The 21,833-nt window shown below is 41.9% G+C and overlaps 1 protein-coding gene across 1 annotated transcript in view; it reads right to left on the bottom strand.

The window, feature by feature from the left end:
* Positions 1-20,523: 20,523 nt before the first annotated feature.
* LOC132022622 (sulfotransferase 1C1) overlaps positions 20,524-21,833 on the bottom strand; it is a 28,087-nt gene continuing 26,777 nt past the window's right edge. Inside the window, exons 4-5 of the mRNA XM_059407868.1 lie at positions 20,870-21,050; positions 20,524-20,636 (exon numbers count right to left, since the gene is read on the bottom strand). Coding sequence (XP_059263851.1) covers positions 20,524-20,636; positions 20,870-21,050 — 294 coding nt within the window. The remainder of the gene's footprint in view (positions 20,637-20,869; positions 21,051-21,833) is intronic.

Here is a 21,833-nt window from a genome sequence, read left to right as displayed (position 1 = left end):
AATTTTCAAAGAACTAGCACCACAAAGGATGCTTGCATTTTGTTCTGTAATATTTATCAATGCGTTTTTCTTACTCCAAGTAGTCTACTCCATCAAATTCTGAATCTTCTTCTGAATCACTGTATTTCATAGCAGTATAGCAGGATAGGATGGTGGTAACATGATTTTCAATGTGTTTATGTCTAGTTCCTGGTTCCCACTGCTCTTTTACTTTACATGTTGGATACCTTTTGTATTGCTTCCAGAATTATATTCTTAGTGTTACAGGTTATGGGTATGATTAATCAGTGACACTTTGACTCAGAAGCAGGTGTAAATTGCAGTGTTAGGGTGGGGAGGCATAAAAGGAACATAGGGCCTTGAGGCAGAGAGAGGTGACATTGGATATAGCCTAGAGGGAAGATAAGCAAGAGCTCCAACCATGACGGGTGAAGATGTTCAAATGCCAGGGGGAGGCAGGGGGGTGGTGGTGGGTAGAGACAGCCTCTGGATTTCACTTTGTGGATTGGATGGCTAGGACAGTCTTACATGCTGTGGTAGGTCTAGCTACTGGTGCAGAAGCCTGTACCAGGGGTGGTGTGATGAGGGAAGAACTTGGGGCAATCTGAAGAGGAGCTTGTTTGTAAGCAATAGCAGCTGACCACGCTTAAGTTAGATGCAAAAATGTTTTATTTGAAGGATATAAGTTAGCTCACAAAACCTAAAGAAAAGAGGAAGAACTAGGGCAGAGAGTGAAGCAGCTCTAGGAATCTAGGCAGAATACCTAAAGAAAAATTTTTCCTCAAGGTACTTCTCTCAAGTTGAGTGAGCATCAAATGAATTCGGTGTCTGCTCACACTTAAAATTCTGGGCCCGAGTTTCTGGCTGGCCTAGTTTGGCTCATATTTTTACCCTTTGCCTAGAGAAAGGTGGGGTTCTTTGATGGTTAATCCCATGAAATTGTATACACTTGGGGAGGAGCAGTTTGTCAAAGCCAGTAATAGTAGAAGGGGGAATTAGTATTGGAACAATGAAAACAACAGGTGTGTGCAAGGAAGGAATAAGCTAAATACATAAGCTGCATTATTGGAAGGGAACATGTTACAAGTACCATAGGAATTATATAAATAAAATACTTTGAAGAGTCTGAAGAAGGACACACACACACACACACACACACGGTGGTGGTCCATCATGAAAAACTGCACAAAGACGATAACATATAATTTCCTCTTTCTTTTTTTTTTTCTTTTTCTTTAAAGATTTTATTTATTTATTTGACAGAGAGAAATCACAAGTACACTGAGAGGCAGGCAGAGAGAGAGAGAGAGAGAAGGAAGCAGGCTCCCTGCCGAGCAGAGAGCCCGATGCGGGACTCGATCCCAGGACCCTGAGATCACGACCTGAGCCGAAGGCAGCGGCTTAACCCACTGAGCCACCCAGGCGCCCTAATTTCCTCTTTCAAAGGAGAAGAAAGAAGTGTTGTGCTGTGGATTAGACGTAGTGAGGCAAATAGGACTTAGGCTAAGGAAACAGCCTCATTAAAGAGGAGCTTAGGAGATGTGCGGTCTGTTCTGTTTGGGGAAACAGAGACTAATCCTGTTTGACTTTAACAGTGAGCAGCAATTTCCCAACATATGCCCTGGGAATCCCTGGTGATCCCTGAGATCAAAACTGTTTTTATAATAATAAATGATGTTTGCATTTTATGTATTCATTCTCTTTAGGAGTGTAAAGTGTGGTTTTCTGGAGCTATATTATCTGTGATGATGCCATTATTTTGATGACCGACGGAATGATGGAATGAATATTAGGTATTCCTGTGTTTTAAACATTTCTTGGTTTTATTTTATTTTTATTTTATTTCTGTTTTAGTTTCTAATATGAAAAATGTTGCTAGATATAACCCACATACATGAAATCTGTTTGGGGTTTTCAATTTTTTAAAATTTAAATTCAATTTAGTTAACACATTGTGTATTATTAGTTTCAGAGGTAAAATTTAGTGATTCATCAGTTACATATAACACCCAGTGCTTATTACATCAGGTGCCCTCTTTAAGGCCCATCACCCAAATTACCTCATCCCCTACCAGCAAACCTCAGTTTTTTTTCCCTATTCTTAAGAGGTTCTTATGGTTTGCGTCCCTCTCTGCTTTTATTTTATTTTCCCTTCCTTTCCCCTATGTTCATGTTTTGTTACTTAAATTCCAGGTATGAGTGAAATCATATGATATTTGTCTTTCTCTGACTGACTTATTTCACATAGCATAATACCCTCTGGTTCCATTCACGTCATTGTAAATGGCAAAATTTCATTCTTTTTAGTGACTAATATCACATTGTATGTGTATGTGTGTACATATCTATCTATCTATATCTATCTATCTAATTTAATCACCTCTTCTTTATCCATTCATCTGTCCATGGACATCTGGGCTCTTTCCATATTTTGGCTATTGTGGACATTGCTGCTATAAACATTGGGGTGCATGTGCCCCTTCAAATCACTATGTTTGTATGTTTTGGATAAGCACTTAGTAGTGCAATTGCTGGGTCCTAGGGTAGTTCTATTTTTAACTTTCTGAGAAAATTTCATACTGTTTTTCACAGTGGCTCTATCAGTTTGGACTCCCACCAATAGTTTAAGAGTGTTCCCTTTTCTCCATATCCTCACCAACATCTGTTGTTTCCCGAGTCGTTAATTTGTTGTGAGTTGTGAGGTGGTTTTGATTTGTATTTCCCTGATGCTCAGTATGTGCATTTCTTCATGTGCCTGTTGGCCATTTGTTTATCTTTTTTGGAGAAATGTCTGTTCCTGTCCTCTGTCCATTTCTTGATTAGATTTTTTTTTTTTTGGGTGTTGATAAGTTCTGATAAGTTTTTATAAGTTCTTTATAGATTTTGGATACTAGCCTTTTATCTGATATGCCATTTGTAAATATCTTCTCCCGTTCTGTAGGTTGACTTTTAGTTTGTTGATTGTTTCCTTTGCTGCGCAAAAAGCTTTTTATCCTGCTTAAGTCCCAATCTCTCATTTTTGCTTTTGATTTCTTTGCCTCTGGAGATGTGTCTAGCAAGAAGTTTTTGTGGCCAAGATGAAAGAGGTTGCTGCCTATGTTATCCTCTAGGATATTGTGGATTTCTGTCTCACATTTAGATCTTTCACCCATTTTGAATTTATTTTTGTGTATAGTATAAGAAAGTGGTCCAGTTTCTTTCTGCATGTGGCTGTCCAGTTTTCCCAGTACCATTTGTTGAAGAGACTGTCTTTTTTCCCATTGGAAATTCTTTCTTGCTATGTCAGAGATTAGTTGGCCATAGAGTTAAGAATCCATTTCTGGGTTCTCTGTTCTGCTCCATTATCAATGTGTCTGTTTTTGTGCCAGAATCATACTGTGTTGAGGATTATAGGTTTGTAATACAGCTTGAAGTCCAGAATTGAGATGTCTCTAGTTTGGGTTTTCAACATTACTTTACCTATTTAGGGTCATTTTCTGCTCCATAAAAACTTCAGAATTGTTTGTTCCAGCTCTGTGAAAAATCCTGTTGTTATTTTGATAGGGATTGCACTGAATGTGTAGATTGCCTTAGGTAGTATAAATCTTTTAACAATATTTTTTCTTCCAATCCATGAACATGGAATGGTTTTCCATTTCTTTGTGTCTTCCTCAATTTCTTCCTTACTATTTATTTGAGTGCACAAGCAGGGGGAGAGGTGGAGGGAAAGGGAGAAGCAGGCTCCCTGCTGGATGTCGACCTCGATCCCAGGACACTGGGTTCATGACCTGAGTTGAAGACAGTCACTTAACTGTCTAAGCCACCCAGGCACCCCACCTCAATTTCTTTAATAAGTGTTACATAGTTTTCAGAGCACACATCTTTTACCTCTTCGGTTAGGTTTATTCCTAGATACCTTATTGATTTTGGTGCAATTGTAAATGGGGTCAATTCCTTGATTTCTCTTTCTTCTGCATCATTGCTAGTATTTTGAAATGCAACTGGTTTTTATGCATTCATTTTATAGCCTATGACATTGCTGAATTCTTGTATCAGTTCTAGAAATTTTTGGATGGAGTCTTGGGTTTTCTACATACAATTTCATGTCATTTATGAAGAGTGAAAGTTTCACTTCTTCTTTACCAATATGGATGCCCTTTATATCTTCTTGTTGTATGATTGCTGAGGCTAGGACTTACAGTACCATGTTGAAAAAAGTGGTGAGAGGGGTCATGTTCCTGACCTTAGGGGGTAAGCTCTCAGTTTTTCACCATTGAAGATGATATTCGTTGTGGGTCTTTCATATATGACCTTTATGATGTTGAGGTATGTTCCCTCTATCCCTATATTGTGAAGGGTTTTTATCCAGAAAGGATGTTGTATTTTGTCAAATGCTTTTTCTGCATCTATTGAGAGGGTCATATGGTTCTTATACATTCTTTTATTAATGTGATGTATCATGTTGATTGATTTGTGGATGCTGAACCACTCTGCAGTCCAGAAATAAATCCCATTTGGTCATGTTGAATAGTCCTTTTAACATACTATTAGAGCCAATTAGCCAGTATCTTGATAATTTTTGTATCCATATTCATAAGGAATATTGGTTTGTATTCATCAGGAATGTTGGTTTGTGATTCTCCCTTTTAGTGGGGTCTTTGGTTTTGGAATCAAGGTAATGCCCAGCTCTTTTGGTATAAGGTTAGATGTAATGTGGGAACCACTGGTATAGACCAAATGGGTAGAGAAATGGAAATATGCTGTAGTGGCTTTTTAAATAAGGGGATACTTTTTTTGCTTCTTGAGGAAGGCCTATATTGCATATACTTCCCTCTTAGGACCACCTTTGCTGCATCCCAAATGTTTTGAACTGTGGTGTTTTCATTTTCATTTGCTTCCTTGTATTTTAAAAATTCTTCTTTACCAAGAAATAAAAAAAAAAAATTCTTCTTTAATTTCCTGGTTGGCCCATTCATTCCTTAGTAAGATGTTCTTTAACCTTCATGTGTTTGTGTCCTTCCAAGTTTTTTCTTGTGGTTGACTTCAAATTTAACCTTCATGTGTTTGTGTCCTTCCAAGTTTTTTCTTGTGGTTGACTTCAAATTTCATAGCACTGTGTTCTGAAAATGTGCACAGTATAATCTCAATTCCTTTGTACCAGTTGAATGATGATTTGTGGCCCAGTATGTGATCTTTTCTGTAGAATGTTCCATGTGCACTTGAAAAGAAGGTATATTCTACTTCTTTAGGATGAAATGCTCTGAATATATTTGTTAAGTACACCTGATGGACCAGTGTGTCATTCAAAGCCCTTGTTTCCTTTTTGATCTTCTGCTTAGATGATCTATTGCTATGAATGCTATGAATGCTAGTATTATAGTGTTATTATAGTGTTATTATTAATGAGTTTCTTTAAGTTTATTATTAATTGATTTATATATTTGCTACCAAATAAGGGACATAAATATTTACAACTGTTAGAACTTCTTGGATAGACCCCTTTATTATGATATGGTGTTCTTCTTCATCTCTTATTATAGTCTCTGGTTTAAAATCTAGTTTGTCTGATATAAGGGTGGCTACTCAAGCTTTATTTTGACTTCCATTGGCATGATAAATGGTTTTCCACCCCCCTCATTTTCAATCTGGAGGTGTCCTTGAGTCTAAAATGAGTTTCTTGTAAGTAGCATATTGAGAAGTCTTTTTTTTTTTTTAAATCCATTCTGATACCCTATGTCTTTTGATTGGAGAATTCAGCCCTTTTACATTCCGAGTAATTATTGAAAGATATGAATTTAACTACGAGGTGCCTTGATGTTTTTTTAGAATCTATAATCTTGGGTGGAGATCGTTTGGCCTCTAGTACATGAATGCTGGTTCCATTCACGAGATTGGGAAAATTTTCATGGACAACTTGTTCCACTATATCTTCTAGACTTCTTTCTTTCTCCTCCCCTTCAGGGATTTCAATAATTCTGATGTTGGAATGTTTCATGGCATCATTTATTTCCCTGATTCTGTTTTTTGTGGCTTCTAAGCTGTTTGTTCCAGGCTTCCTCCTGATCCTTTCTCTCTATCTGTTTGTCCTCCAGATCACTAATTCTATCTTCTGTCTCAGTTACCCTAGCTTTGAGAGAATTTAGATTAGATTGGAACTCATTGAGAGCATTGTGAACCTCAGCCCTGGTAGCTTTTAGCTCTGCCCTAACATTATGAACATCATCTCTGGTCAGCCCTAATCAATTTCATTTGGTCATCCATGGCTTTCTCCAACCTAGCTATTGCCTGGATAATTGTTAGCCTGAATTCTCTTTCCGACATATTGTCTATGTTGATAGCCGTTAGCTCTGTTGCAGAAGGCCCATCTGCTGTATTTTTCTTTTGTTGGGCATTTCTCCTCCTAGTCATTTTGGTGAGAGATGACTGAATGGAGGTAGCTGGATGTATCGACTGTGGTGCTGTCAAGGTGCACCCTGGAACACTTCTGAGTAATCAGGATTCCCAACCCAAATGAGAGACAAAAGAAAAGAAAAAGAAAAAAAAAAGAGAGAGAAAGAGACACAGGAAAAAAAGGGAAGATAAAAGAGAAGGTTCAACCCAAATGGGCCCCAAGGTAAGACTAATGAAGTATACAAACAAAAACAGACAAACAAAAAGACTGATAAAAGTATATGACAAGAGAAAAAAAAATATATGCATATAAAGGAAGAACCTCATCAAAAAGAACCCCAAGTAGAAGATTTATGTACTCTCAGGACAAACACAAAAATACAGAAACACTGGTGGAAGAAAAAGATGGGAGAGTGGTTATAAATTCTCAGTGTGGGCGAGGAAGGTTGTTTTGATTCTTGCTGGATGTATCTTGATATCTTTGTTAAAGGATTCAACTTTCCTAAGATGAAGGGGGATTAAAAATTGGTTTACCTATAGGGGTAGCATTGACTGGGGAAAGGGGATTACCTTGAAGTTTAACTCTATATGAATATTAGAAAATGAAAATAAAAAAGGAATAAACTAGACTAAACTAAACTAAAATTAAAAAAATTAAAAAAATAGAAATGCAAAAGAAAAACACAGCTGTATGTATCAAAAAGTTCAGGTTAGAAGGTTATTATGGAATTTGATGTACTGGACATCTCACTGTGATGGTAAATAGGTTAAAAAATCATCTATATATTAAAAAAAAAAGAACCAGAATAGTGGGAACGAGTTAAAAATAAAAGTTGTCCTATGAAGTAGTGGTGGTTGTTCTCTTGTAGTCTTTTTTTTTTCTTTCCTGGTTGGTTTTCTGGGGGAGGGGCCTGCCACATGGGTTTTCAGTCAGTGATGTTCCCTGAGTTAAGTCCTCGTGCCCCCCTCAAGGGGGTGGGCTCTGAGGAAACAGGATTTTTTTCAGGCTTTTGTTCTCTGGAGGTTTTTATGTTTGTTCACTTTTTTTTTTTTTCTCTCGCCTTGACCGCTTTTGATGGTTTTTGTAGGTTAAGAGGAAAGCAAACTGCACCCTGACCTCCCTCTCAGAGAGAAGCCTCAGCCTGGTCCCCTGTGGGTGCTGCAGAGCCCATATAAATTCCCCCTTGTCTGCTAGCAGAGTAGGTTCCGAGTTGCAGTCCCTAGGGATGCAGAATCTTCTGCTTGTACCCAAAACCACAGCAGTGGTGGCTGTCTGGGCAGCTCCAGACCACCAGAGAGGTTCAAAGCAGCGATCGCACACTGAGATTTTCTGGCTGGCCTGGGCTGGTAGTGCCTGGTCTTTCTGGTCTAAGAGCACCTGGCTTGCGTGCAGCTCTCTCAGGGGAGGGTGTGGGTCATTCACGTGTCTCAGGCTCTGAAACAATGGCATGGGTCTAAGAGTGCTGGGGCTTGGCCTTTGTGCACCTCTCTCAGGGGAGGGTGAGGGGCGCTTGTGTCTCAGGCTCTGCAGGATGGCTTGGCCTTCTGCCAGCTGGTGAGGTTCCCAGCCCCTCACAGGAGCTGGACCCCACGTGTTCTCCGGCGTGCTGGCAGCTCAGGGACCAAGACCTGTTTCTCCGCCCCACTTTCTCTGACTCAGCGCCAGGGGAGGTTGTCCTGGGTCCGGGGACTTAAGCCCCTGTCCCTAGCTGCCCCAATTCCCAAAATCTCCCCCCCCCCCCCCACGCGATCCTTTGAATTTAGTGTCATGTATTACATATAAAGTCACTGTTCTTGTAGGTTGTCTTTGTTCCTTTGTAGTCTTTGTTAGTTCTGGTCTCTCTTTCCACTCAGAGTCCCCTTCAATATTTCTTGCAGGGCTGGTTTAGTGTTCATAAATTCCTTTAGATTTTGTCTTGGAAACTTTATCTCTCCTACTATTCTGAATGACAGCCTTGTTGGGTAAAGTGTTCTTGGCTGCATATTTTTTCCAGTTAGTATATTGAATATATCATGCCAGTCCTTTCTGGCTTTCCAGATCTCTGAGGACAGGTCTGCTGCCAGCCTTATGTATCTACATTTGTGGGCTAAGGACCTCTTCTCCAGAGCTGCTTTAGAATTTTCTGTTTATCTTTGTAATTTTCAAGTTTCACTTATGATATGTCATGGTGATGACCTATTTTTTCATTGTTTTAAAAAATATTATTTCTTTATTTTGACAGAGAGGGCACACACATATGCAAGAGAGCACAAGTGGGGAGGGGAGGAGGAGCAGAGGGAGAAGCGTGCTCCCCAGTGAGCAGAGAGCCTGATGTGGTGGTCTATCCCAGCATCCTGGGATCTTGATCTGAGCTGAAAGCTGACACTTAACTGACTGAGCCACCCCGGTGCCTCTATGTTTTGTTGACTTTGTTGGGAGTTCTCTGTACATCTCAGACTTGACTGCCTGTTTCCTTCCCCAGATTAGGGAAGTTCTCAGGCATAATTTGTTCAAATAAAACTTTGGCCCCCTTTTCCCACTCTTCTTCTTCTGGTACTTCCATAACACTGATATTATTTTGCTTTATGGGAATTGCTGAGTTCACTAAGTCTAGTTTGTGATCTAGTAATTTTCTTTCCTTCTTCTTTCAGTTTCATTATTTTCCATAATTTTATCTTGTGTATCACTGATTCACTCTTCTGCTTAATTCATCCATGTTTTTATGGCCTAACTTGGGACTACATCTTGGTTGTAACATTTTAAATTTTGCCCTGACTAGATTTTAGTTGTTTTATATCTACAGTAAGGGATTCTTTATTGTCCTTTATGCTTTCTTCAAGCCTTATAACAGTATCCTTATAACAGTTGTTTTAAATTTTGTTTCAGACATCTTACTTATATCTGTATTGATCAAATCGCTGGTTGTGAGTACTACTTCCTGTTCTTTCTTTTGGGGTGAATCTCCCCATCTCATCATTTTGTCCAGAAAAGAAAAGAAGAAAGAAAAAGAAAAGCAACAAGAACAAAAACTAGATCCTGGGTGTGTTTTGGTCTGCTTGTTAAGAGAAACTAGATCTCAAAATAAGAAAAAAAGAAAATATACATGTAAATAAAATAAAATATAACAAAAGGAAACAAAAAATAAAATATGTGAAGTATATATAAAAATAAAAATTAAAAAAGAATAAAAAAGGATTAAAAAAAGAACATAACTGAACAATAATAATAAAAAATGAAGATTAAAAGTTCAGAGAATGCTATTACTGTTTTCTCCCAGAGCTGAAGTTTTGCAACCCTCTATGATCAGTAAACTTGGTGAGAGTGAGTTGTTTGTGCTGGTCTTCTGGGGGAGGGGCCTGTTGGGTTGATTCTCAGGTAGACTTACCCTCATGGAAATGGGCCTCCAGGATGCAGAGGCAGGGCTCAGTGTATGTGGCTCCGGATTCCAGTAGGTGATACTGTTTTGCTCCCTGAATGCTTTCAGCATTGAATTGAAGGGATGAATATGGCAGTGCCCAGTTCTCTAGCTCTGAAGCTGAAAATTCGTCCTCCCCTCCCTACTCTTCAGTGAGCTCTAACAGAAGAGCAATCAACCACTCTTGTCACCCTGGTTTCTGTCAGAATTCTGTATTCATTCTGATTGTCTGAGCTTTTAAGGCACAAGCTTGTCAGGCACAAGACTAAATCTCAAAACTCCAAATTTTTAGGACTCCTGTGGTGCAGACCCATTCTGCTCCTCCTGGGGGAGGGGAGACATCTGGCCATGCTTCTGCCTTTTGCTGGACCCCTCCCAAGAAAGGGGTGGCAGGACCATGCAGCAATTTGCAGTATATGGAAACAGAGAGCAGAAAGCCAGCACCTAGACATACTATTTTCAGCCACCTTCCCTGCTCCTGTGCCTGGGAACAATGCCGCACTTAGGCATCACCTGTTCTTCTTGTGACTCTGTGGATCCTCCTGCTATCAAACCTGGGATTCCACCCTACTTCACCACGTGAGCACCTTTAATCCAGGCACTTGTTCCACTCTAGCAGATTTCTAAAAGATCCAGTTTTGCACTCCACTGCTTATAATACTTTGTGGTAGCCTCCTTAAGCAGGTTCTCTCCCCTCTGTCATATCCTCAGATATATCACCCTGAATTCAAGTCTCCACACCTTTACCTCCCAAAAGGTGGTTGCTTTTCTACTTGTAGACGTGCAGTATTTGTTTTCTCAGAACTCCAGTTGATTTACCAGGTGTTCAGAATGATTTGATAACTATCTAGTTGTCTTTGAGGGATGAGACAAACTTAGGGTCCCCCTCCTCCTCCACCATTGTAACTCCTGCCCACCTGGAATTGGGTTCTTAATAATTTTTAAGAGCCTGTAGGGATCCTGAAATCAGAAAATGTGGGAACCATGGGTGTAGAGAAAATGGGAGGAGAAATGGAAATATGCTACCATGGCTTTTTTAGTTTCTTATGACAGAGTGTGTGATTATTTTGGTGGTCAATGGGTTACTGTTGAAGGATTTGAATAGAAGAACAACATACTTGGAGATGGTTTTTTTTTTTTTTAAAGATTTTATTTATTTATCAGAGAGAGAGAGGGGGAGAGAGCGAGCACAGGCAGACAGAATGGCAGGCAGAGGCAGAGAGAGAAGCAGGCTCCCTGCTGAGCAAGGAGCCCGATGTGGGACTCGATCCCAGGACGCTGGGATCATGACCTGAGCCGAAGGCAGCTGCTTAACCAACTGAGCCACCCAGGCGTCCCTTGGAGATGGTTTTTAAGAGTAATAAGAAATAGATTATAAAATGAGTTGGAGAAACCAGAGTAAAGGCTGGAATTTTAAGGCTGCTCTAGGAGTCCAGGCAAGAGGTTATGTGCTACTGAAGCAAGAATGAGACTGGGAAACAGAAGACCAGCAGAGGTGGACATTACCGGACCCAGCGTGTGACTAACATGGGGATTGTTAGAGTGAGATATGAAGAATGCATGACTTCAAATGCTTATGATGGTTAATTTTATGTGTCAATTTGATTGAACCATAAAGTGCCCAGATATTTGGTCAAATATTCTGAGTGATTCTGTAGGGTGTTTTGGATGAGATTAACATTTAAGTTGATAAACTGAGTAAAGTAAATTGCCTTCCATCATGTGAGTGGGCCACATCTAATCAGTTCAAGGCCTGAATGGAATAAAGGCGGACTTCCCCTGATTAAGAAAGAATTCTCCTACCTGGTGTGATTTGAACTGGGACACTGGCTCTGCAAGGTTCTGTGATTATATGTACCAATTCTTTAATACATATACTGGTTCTGTTTCTCTGGAGAATTCTGACTAATAAAATTTTGGTACAAAGAATAGTTCTGGAGGAATAGAAAATTTTTAAAAATTTATTTATTTATTTGAGAGAGTTAGTGAGGGAGAGAGAGAGCATGAGCAGAGGGAAGGGCAGAGAGAGAGAGAGAGGGAGAAGCAGACTCCCTGCTGGTCAGGAAGCCTGACATGGGGCTCTATACCAGGAACCTGGGATCATGACCTGAGCCAAAGGCAGATGCTTAACCAACGAGCCACCCATATGCTCATGGAGGAATAGAATCTTAACAATGAATTTTCCAAATTGGCTCTGGGAGTTTCTGGAATTGGCTTTATAATTTGATAAGATTTAAAGACAATAATGATTCTATTTAAAGTAGTAAAGAGAAGATTGGCAGCCCATGGCAATATTTAGCTGTAGAGATATACAAAATATCACCATTGGACACACCTAATCAAACACTTGGAAGGAACAAAGATCTGAGCAATCATGCATGTGATATACTCAAACAGTTGTCATTATAAACTGGTGAGTATAATGAGACTGGCTGGTTGCTTGCATGTCACTGGACAAAGATGTTGCTGGATGAAGTGGGGAATGAAAATGAAAATCTTAGGAGCTTGAATTTCCAGCTCAAGAGCTGCATACCTGACCTGAAAGCTTCTATGTCTTCCTTTAAGAAGAATTTCATCTCCTTTAGGTGCAGGGCTAAGATGCTGAAAACCAGACCCAGAATCTCATCCAGCACATTGCTGGATTACAATGCAACCTGATGTAATTATTACAATACAAATGGAATACCCAGCTTCATGAAGTATCTATTGTTAAAGTGAGAGTATTGATGGGAAGGAATGGGACTCTGAAAGTTGGGAAGAGGATGTGTGGGGAGACCTTGGTGGAGCCGGAGACATCGAATCTCTAAATTCTGATGAAACTTCTTTACCAGCTGAATGGTCTCTCTATATCCGTTTGAGGGGATTGACTCTGCATTGCTTAAGGAAAACTGCATTGGCTTTCCCTGAGGCAGTCCTCCTGCAAGATACCGCCGTTTCTCCTCGGGACCCACTCTAGCTCCCTCTGTGCTTCTAGAGCTATAATTAGATTCAAGTCTCAGCAGGGCCTTTAAGAGGAGGCATAGTGTGACCCATGAGGAGATGATTACACTCTCAAAGAAGTACTGGAATTTTTTTAACTTATAAGAACAGAAGTATGGGGAATATCTGTAGGGATAGATGTAAAGGTGAGGAGTAATGGTGGAAGGAACATAAAGTTTAATTAAGCCAAATTCATGCATGAGGACCCACTAAGCAGATATTCTGCATTTACTGATGCAACTCCAGGGGTTAGGGAGGGATGCAGCTGTCTCAGTGGTTGCCTGAAGCATGGCCCAAGGCATGAGAAAATGGGAAATGCTGGACTTTCATTGGGGAATAGTTGGATTCTGGGGTAGTGGGACCAAGTCTTGGTACTCAACCACCAGAGACAAAGTGGGTGTGGTTGTCACCAATCAAACTATCACAGTCACTAACTCGGGAAACAAATGGGGGAGCCCTGGTGCACTGCTACAGCCAACTGCTCTGACCTAGAGTATCCAAGGGGGCTGGAGAAATGGAAAGAAGAGCACCTGGCTGGGTTTGCCAACACTGTTGCTGAACAAACTCAGATACGCTCGAACCAAGAGAAGCCAATAACTCAAGAGATAAGAGTTTGGAAAAGAGACAGGAAGAAATTTATTTTGGGTGCCAGCAGTTGGGGGAGGTGGCAGGCTCAAGCCTGAACAACCAATGTCTCTAGCAGCAGGATGGACACCTAGAGATCATGGAGAGAATGCATGATCACCAGTGGGAGTTGGTATGTGTTCAACACATGATCATGGGCAGGGAAGGGGACATGTTAGATATGGTCTTCTAGGCATTCTGTTTCCATCAGGGCTTTTCTGGTCTGCCTTTGTCCATGTCTGAAGAAAGGGTGATAAGAAATAAACACAGTGGGTTTCAGTTATAGATGAGTTAAATGGTCTTCTCTCTTTCCACTTTTAGCTGTTGGGGGCTATTGTTGAGCAAGATGACTCATTGACAAAGTTACCACAAAAGACAGCTGAGTCAAAGCAGCACTCAGAATACTCTGACATGTAAAGACTTAATGGCATTGGCTAGTTGATTGTAGTGTCCCTAGAAGTGAAACACATAAGAAGCCTACTAAATTCTCAGTTGATCTGTATAAGCAGAAAAGTTCTAGGTCAAGTGAACAAAGTCTAACCTCATTTGTCAGAACAGAAAGTCAAGGTTTCTCAGCCAATTCTGAGATGTGCATCTGTTTGCAGACCTAGAATCCCATGGAATGAAGGAAGGCCAGGTCCCCTTGAAGAGGGACTCTGGTAAACTATCAAAAATATATCTTTAATTTTCTCCCAGCCTTCCCCAAAGGGACCTACAGCCATTTATTTATTGGGGTAACCATGCATCTGGAAAAAGGAAAAAAATCAGACCTTTCAGGGAATATTGGACACTGTCCCTGAACTGACACTGACCCCAAGAGACCCCAAATATCACCATGGTTCCCCCAGTCAGAGTAGGGGCTTATGGAGGTCAGGTGTTTGATGGAGTCTGTCTCATATCAGTTCCCTGGGTCCTCATACCCATCTTGTAGTTATTTTCCTAAACTCTGGACAATAGGCATAATGTACAATAGGCATAATCAGCAGCTGGCAGAATTTATCCTCATGTTCATTCCCTGATCTGTGGAGTGAGGGCTAGTGTGGTGGGAAAGGCCAAGTGGAAGCCACTAGAACTGCCGGCACTCATGAAAATAGTAAACCTAAGGCATTATTACATTGTTGGAGACATTGCAGAAATTAATGCTATCATTAAGGAAAGAAAGGATGCAGGGATGAGATTCCCACCATATCCCCATTAAACTGTCATATTTGGCCTATGCTGAAGACAGCTGAGCTTGGAGCATGCCAGTGGATTTCTTTAAGTTCAACCAGGTACTAATTCTAATTGCAGCTGCAGTACCAGATGTGGTCTCCTTGCTTGAGCAAATTAACACACTGCCTGGCACCTGATATATGGCTAGTGACCATGAAAATGCTTTTATCTCCATCCTTTATCTTCATAAAAACCACCAGAACATTTGCTTTCAGCTGGGAAGGCTGTCAATATACCTGCACTGTCCTACTTCTGGGGTATAACAACAGTTCTCTAGCTGTATGTCATACTTTAGTCCTTAGGGACCTTGATCACCTTTCTCTTTCTCAAGATAACACATTGATCAATTACATTGATGATATTATGTTGATTGGAATTATTGAGCAAAAATAGCAACCCCTCTAGACACACTGGTAAAACATTTGCATGTCAGATGGTAGGAAATAAACCAATGAAAATCCAGTGGCTTTCTACAGCCGTGAAATTTCTAAGGGCCCAGTGGTGCAGGGCATGTTGAGAATTCCTTCTAAGGTGAAGAATAAGTTGTTGCCTCTAGCTCTTTTCTCAAGCAAAAAAGAAAATTTTCAGCTTTTTCTCAGAAGTTAAGCATTTAAGAGGTATTTAATATATCCAGAAAATAAAGCAGCATTTTGTCCCTTTAGTTTAAGTGTTCATCTCTTTGGGCATTTTGCCATCACTGTACTTTAAGGTTCTGGTATTTTCCCCCCAAATCCTTCCTGATGCTCTCTTTCCCCACCCCTCTGTCCCCTTTCCCTGCTTCTGTGCTCCATCAGCTTTGTGTCTCAGTAGTGACTCACACTGGGGCCCTCTCCAGGCCATCTTCTCTGGACATCTTGTCTCAGTCCCTCATTTCAGACTTAACTCTTGACTCTGTTCTCTTGATCACAGTAGAACTTGTATAGTAGGCCACGTTTTCCACGGACCCTCACTGGGTGGGACCCCTTACCCTCTGCACCATGGAAGGGGATTAGAGTGTGTGTCTCAGGTTCCAGGTGGTTTCCACCTGAGTGGCCACACACCAGGTGTTAAGGAGTAGGGTGTGGTGGGAAAGAATGGGGACTTGCACCTGCAGCTGAAACCCTTCCAGCTTGTGTGGCAAAGGCCAAGGCGGGGCTTATGATGCTGAATTGGCAGACCAATCCCTTGTGTGCCCCTACTGCCATTCCTCTCACTGAATGCCCATCCTAGACTGTGTTCACCTGACTACCCAGTTCTTCAGAATGAAGCATTCCAGTGGTGTAGAGCTCAAGGTTCTTGGTGATACCCCATGGTGTGCTTTGCATATGGGACTCAGAGGTGGGTTCCTCCTCACTAAAGTTCTCTGGAAATGGAGCAGTAATTCTGGTGCCATGCCCAGATTCCTTTAGATTGGCCCCACCAGCCTCTGCCTCGTGTTACAGCTGTATGCTTCCTTCCTACAGGCCTGGGCCTGCTTCTTCACAGAAGGAAGTCTGCCCTTGGGCACTGGGGCAGCTTTGCCCAGAGGCTCTGGGAGCACAGGAGTCTGGGAGTTGATATATCCCCGGGATGGGATGAGGGCAGGAAGTGAGAGCCCAGCTCCCTGCCCTGCCCCTAGGAGGGACTCTCCCAGGAGTCCCTGAGAATGAGGCTGAGGCTGGGACTGTGCAGAATACCTCTCCACCTTCCTTCTTCACTCTCTAATGGTTTCTTCTGGAAACACTTTTTTGAAATGTTGCTTGCACAGGAATCCCCATCCAGGGTCCGCTTCTGGAAACCAACCATAAATAGAGGATGCCATGGGATTCAGGAGAGCCCCGAGAATGTCCTGCTTTGCAAGGCAGCCTGTGCTCAATTCCAGCAGGAAACTGCATCTTCCTACTTCTTCTGGAAGCAGGGTGGTAACCTGACATTCCACCAAATCCCATCTCCTTAGGACCTGAGGGGGCAGTGCTGGGACATGTTTTGTGCTAGCATCCTTGGCTCAGAACACAGGGTGCTGGGGAGAACACTTGAACTTCTATTTGGGTGTCACAGCCAATCCTGTGGACAGAGCTTCATGTGGGAAGCTTGTCCAGCCCACCTTTCTGCACACCTCCTCTCTTCCCTGCTACACATTGCTGATCTTGGTGATGGTCATGGAGGAGCCAGTGACCTTCTGGTTGAGGCCATGATGGATTGTGAAGTTTTAAGCACAGTGTGGACCAAGCCCTAGCCAGTCCGTCCAACTTTTCCTACCAAACTTTGGACCTGAGCATGACCCCAACAACGACTTCTCCTGGGGGACTGGTTGCCCATAAGACCCTGGCAATGCAGGGGTTCACTGGGGTGACCTAATACATGGAGAACTATCCATTAGCAACTTGCCTCCCTTCCTGATCCTTGACTTCTTGTGGTTAGGGACACTGCTCCCCCTACTGCCTGAAATCTGTTCCCTGTACTTGCTTCAGAATCCCTCCTAGCCTGGTCCAAATCCACCATGGGTCCCTGCTATGCCCACTGGCTTACTCCTAGAATCTGCAACATGTGTACTGCTTCTTGGAGGTACATTCAGATGAGGTTGGCAGAGAAGACCCCACCTCAGGGCCTGGACATCCCTACTGACCTGGGCCCTCCCTGGGCCTATCTGGATGGAAGTACTACCTGCCCAAGTCTCAGGTGAAGGTGGCCTTCCACCCCAAATGCACATACACCTATTGATGGAGGTGCCACTCGCTGATCTTTGGGCAGCAAAGGCAGAAGCTCTGGCAATATCTAGATTTCTGGGGCTTCAGTGTGATCCCACTCAGGACCTTGGCTCTCAGGTTCCAATGTGGAAGCCTGAGTCTTCACAAATATGGATCTTCAGGATGCCTCCAGACTCATTCACATACAGTCCTGGCCCAGCTAAAGCAGGCCCAGAAACTCAGCTTAGAGACTGGATAGTAGATGATATTTCAGGCTTTGTGGGTCCCTTCCTCTTTGTTGATGTTTTTGCAATCTTTTTAAAATAGGAAAACCCTCTTAGCTCCTGGGCATACCAAATGAATATCAATTTGGCTCAGGAACTATAGTTTTCCAACCCCTCCATGACCCATACTGACAACCGAGAAGGAAGAGAGAAGGGAAAGGCACTGACAAAGAGGGGATGGGTGCTTGTCCACTTAAGAGTAAACCTCTCGTAAGAAAGCTGGTCATTAGACTTTACTAGTATAAACTTGAATTCCTCCAAGCCAAAGGAAAAAAAAAAAGGGTAGGTACCTAGAAAGATTTGAGTTTTTACTCCTATGACCTGACTTCCTTTCTCCATCATTTGTCATTAGCATTTAACATATTTGAATTCAGAATATTCCAGCTGAGACAGACTAAATTTGCCACAGATGTTTTGAAGTTCCATTACCAGCAAACCCCACACTTGTTTATTATGAATGAGATGGGAGAGGACAGACGGTACATAGATGCAGAGTAGGGAATGAAGTCCTCTCTCCTGAGGGCAGGCAATGGGCTTGTGCTCATTGGGTTAGGGAAATTGTAGAATACCTAGGAGAAAAGAAGGGCCCAGGAGCCCACGACAACAGGTGGCTCTGAAGGGTGCATGGGCCTGGCAGGCTACACTCAAATTTGGAAAGGGTCAGTTTGTGCCCAGGGCTACCTCCTGCTCACAGACTTTTCCATGACAACGACGTTCTAATCCAGGGCCCTCCCAGGGAAGAACTGCCTTTCTAAAGAATTTCCACCAAGGCTTGTTATTTTTCTTTTTCTAAACGTGCCAATTAGGAAGATTTTGAGATTTGTTAAAAAACCCGACAGGATTCCTTGAATCCCAGGTTGTGATGACACCAATATGAGTGTCCAGAGGAACAGCATAAGGGCCCAGTGGAGCCCAGGGGGAGGTGTGGGCCATGGGCAGGGTTCCATGAGGGGGCTGCCTGGGGTGGGGACCCAAGTCCTCAGCTCTGCTGGTGCCAGCCTGTGGATTCTTAGTCTCATCCCAAGTGAGGTCACTGGATGGTGTGATCTGATTCTCCAGTTTCTCGTTCTGAAGTTTCAGGATTCCAAGGTCAGTGTCATTTCCCACTGCTTTGTATTTTTCTCCTTCTGAAAGCTTGCCTTCAAATTCCCTTAACCGTGGACATTTATGATGTGATCTTGGATGCCTGTAGTATATAGAGGAATGTGTGTGTGTGTGTGTGTGTAAATGTGTAACATGTGATTAGAATAAAAGTTATTTAAAATGTACCCATGGGGTTCACTTCATCACTTTCCTCAGAGCAGCTCAGCAGTGTGCGGAAATCCTGTATCGGATTACTTGTCACTGAGGTTAATGATTTTCATACTTACTTTAGAAAGGAGAACATGATAGAATGCAAACAGGGCTTTGTTCCTGGGTGGGGTTGTTATTTTCCTGTATCTTAAGATTTAGTGGCATTGGAAAGCACCACTCCCACAGGCTGCACCTTCCTGGCATTCTTTTAAAATAATACACTGATCTTCACACTACTTATGTAAATAATGCTGGCACTTTCTTGAGACAGGTTTTCTTGAAAAAAAAAAAAAAAAAAAGACAGAACATGATTACATGTGTAGTTGAATAATTTGGCAATCCTGATAATTTTGAAAAGAGCCTCTTTTTTTTTCTTTTTTTTAAGATTGTTTTATTTATTTATTTGACAGACAGAGATCACAAGTACGCATAGAGCCAGGCAGAGAGAGAGGAAGGGAAGCAGGCTCCCTGCTGAGCAGAGAGCCCGATGCGGGGCTCATTGCAGGGCTCAATGCGGGGTTCGATTCCAGGACGCTGGGATCATGACCTGAGTCGAAGGCAGAGGCTTTAACCCACTGAGTCACCCAGGCACCCCCTAAGAGCCTCTTTTTAAGAAGCATGAAATGTGATCTTCATAGTTAAGATTTTCTTGAAGTGCATGTGGTGCTGGTATTTTATTTTATTTGGGGGAGGGAAGACTAATTTAAGGATTTTTCCCCCCCTTTCTAGCCCATCTGAAATATAAATATTTTCTGCCTTCCAGCTTTGTGTTGGCCTCAGAAGTGAACTGTTTATTGTTTGTCATGTGCTGCTCATCAGTCATTCCCACTCTGGCCCTTCTCTTTGGTCTTGAGACCATATCCAGCTTGAGACTGCCTGAATCAGGCACAGCTCACTAGCACTATCTGTGTCTCATAACCTAATACCTCCAAGAGCTGGACCATCTTCTGTGTTTCATTCTTATTGGTTAAGGATAAACCCTGGTTCCCCTTATGCATTCTTCATAGCATTCACTTCTCCTCTGCTTCTTGTTCACTTTCTCTTGTGTTGAAGTTTTATTATTTATTTCTCTGCTTTCATGAATTCTGCGTCTGTACAGCCAGGCTATTGCGAGCTAGTGATGGGGTTATGTCATGTGTCTTTCACATCCCACCATCCCTTCACACGGTCATACCAGGAGCCCCACAGCACTGGAGGGAAAAAGAGAGAAGGGGGGGCATCAATATCTACTTGAAACTTATAAAATGAGCATGGATATCTCAAATAAAAGGGACAAAGGCAGAAGACAAAGACCCTGGCCATAATTCTTATTTGCAGAAGACAGGACTTTTTAATATTTAGGGAGAGAATAAAAAGTATTCTGAATTCCTTGGTTTATATTTCAGCTCTTTGATTTATGGCCACATGAAATATTGTGTAGTGGCCAGGAATCATAATCTTTCTTTCCCCTGCATCACTGCATGGTGCCTAGATTAGTGTTACACAAAGATAATTGTCTATGTGAATGGTCATGTTATTTAATTTTAAACTTCTACTCAAGACTTTATTTCATCAAACTTCTACCCAGGATTTGATTATACTGGGATGAAGTATATCATAGTGGCATGGAACTGTGGGTAGTGTAGGAAAGGTCAGGATTAGAGGATGGGTGTGTGGTAGTTTTAAGTATCCTTGATTATGACGCTCACATGTCTAAAATCTAGGAAGGAGATCCTCTTGCCCTCAGATCTCTGTGCGGAAGGTCAGGGTGCTCCCTGCCATCTTCTTCTGGTAGTCCTTGTCAAATTCTTCATTCTGGGCCACAGTGAAATAGTTCTTCCAATCCCCAGGCATCCCTGAAATAAGGCAAAATCTCAGAGGTTGCTGTAGGAGTACAGGGAGGAGGGAGCATGCATCCTTGGAACCAGCACAAGAATGGGGGAAAGAAGGAGGTTTGCCTCTGAAAAATTATGCAGTAGTGTCATTGACAGGAATGAATAATGGGGCATAAAACATGACTGGGAAATCTAAGCAGATGATGGATATCACAGAGTCCAATCTGGCACTTGAGAATATAAATCTTACATACCTTTCCTCATAAAAGGGGAGATAGATTGGTCCATGAGGATGGTGGGCAAAGTGGTGTAGTTGGCCATTGGGTTTTGCTTCATTACGTCGAAGGAGGTGTGATAGAGGATTTTATTCAGGACTTCTTCTGGCATTTCTTTCTCTAGGAACTTCAATATCTTCTGAATTTCCCTCTTTGGGTCCTATATGTAGAGCAATTATACAAAGCAAATAAATTTGGGCTTTCTATTACAGATGACATTCTGTTTGAACAAACAATATTTGGGAGGAATAAGTTAAGGGATCAGTTCAAATATATCCAACAACTACCCCTTAGGTGATAACTATGCGCAAGGCACTGTACCATCTCAGTTGCTGCCATGACACAAAGATGAGAGCTGTTCCTGCCCTCAGGAGTTCACCCCGCAATAGAGGGATGAATGAAGACATAACTAACTGCAAAACCTCACCCAGAAAACATGCTGCTGGCACACAGAGAGTGTCATGAGATTTGTTGAAGGGAGTAATTGTGTGTCTTGGCAGAGATCAGGAAAGGTTGTATAAAGGAAGGGAAAAGTTGCAGGTGAAGCACAGTATGATATACTCTTGTATTTGAGCTATAAAAGATGGCAAAAATATCTTTGAGTTTAACAGAAGCTTAGTAAGGGGATAGATACAAGAGATCTCAAGTTGACCCAGAAATGCAAATTATTGTGCACTGGTTCTTTCTGATCAAAGAGTTGCAGAAAAGGAGCTAAAACACTTAAAAAAAAAAGATTTATTATACTATGCAGCCATCAAAAGAAATGAAATCTTGCCATTTGCGACAACATGGATGGAACTAGAGCGTATCATGCTTAGCGAAATAAGTCAAGCAGAGAAAGACAACTATCATATGATCTCCCTGATATGAGGAAGTGGTGATGCAACATGGGGGCTTAAGTGGGTAGGAGAAGAATCAATGAAACAAGATGGGATTGGGAGGG

The sequence above is a fragment of the Mustela nigripes genome, chromosome 7 (assembly GCF_022355385.1).
Source record: "Mustela nigripes isolate SB6536 chromosome 7, MUSNIG.SB6536, whole genome shotgun sequence".
In the NCBI taxonomy this organism is placed as follows: domain Eukaryota; kingdom Metazoa; phylum Chordata; class Mammalia; order Carnivora; family Mustelidae; genus Mustela; species Mustela nigripes.
Note: the sequence above shows the minus strand (reverse complement) of the source record. Positions and strands in the feature narration are given on the sequence as shown.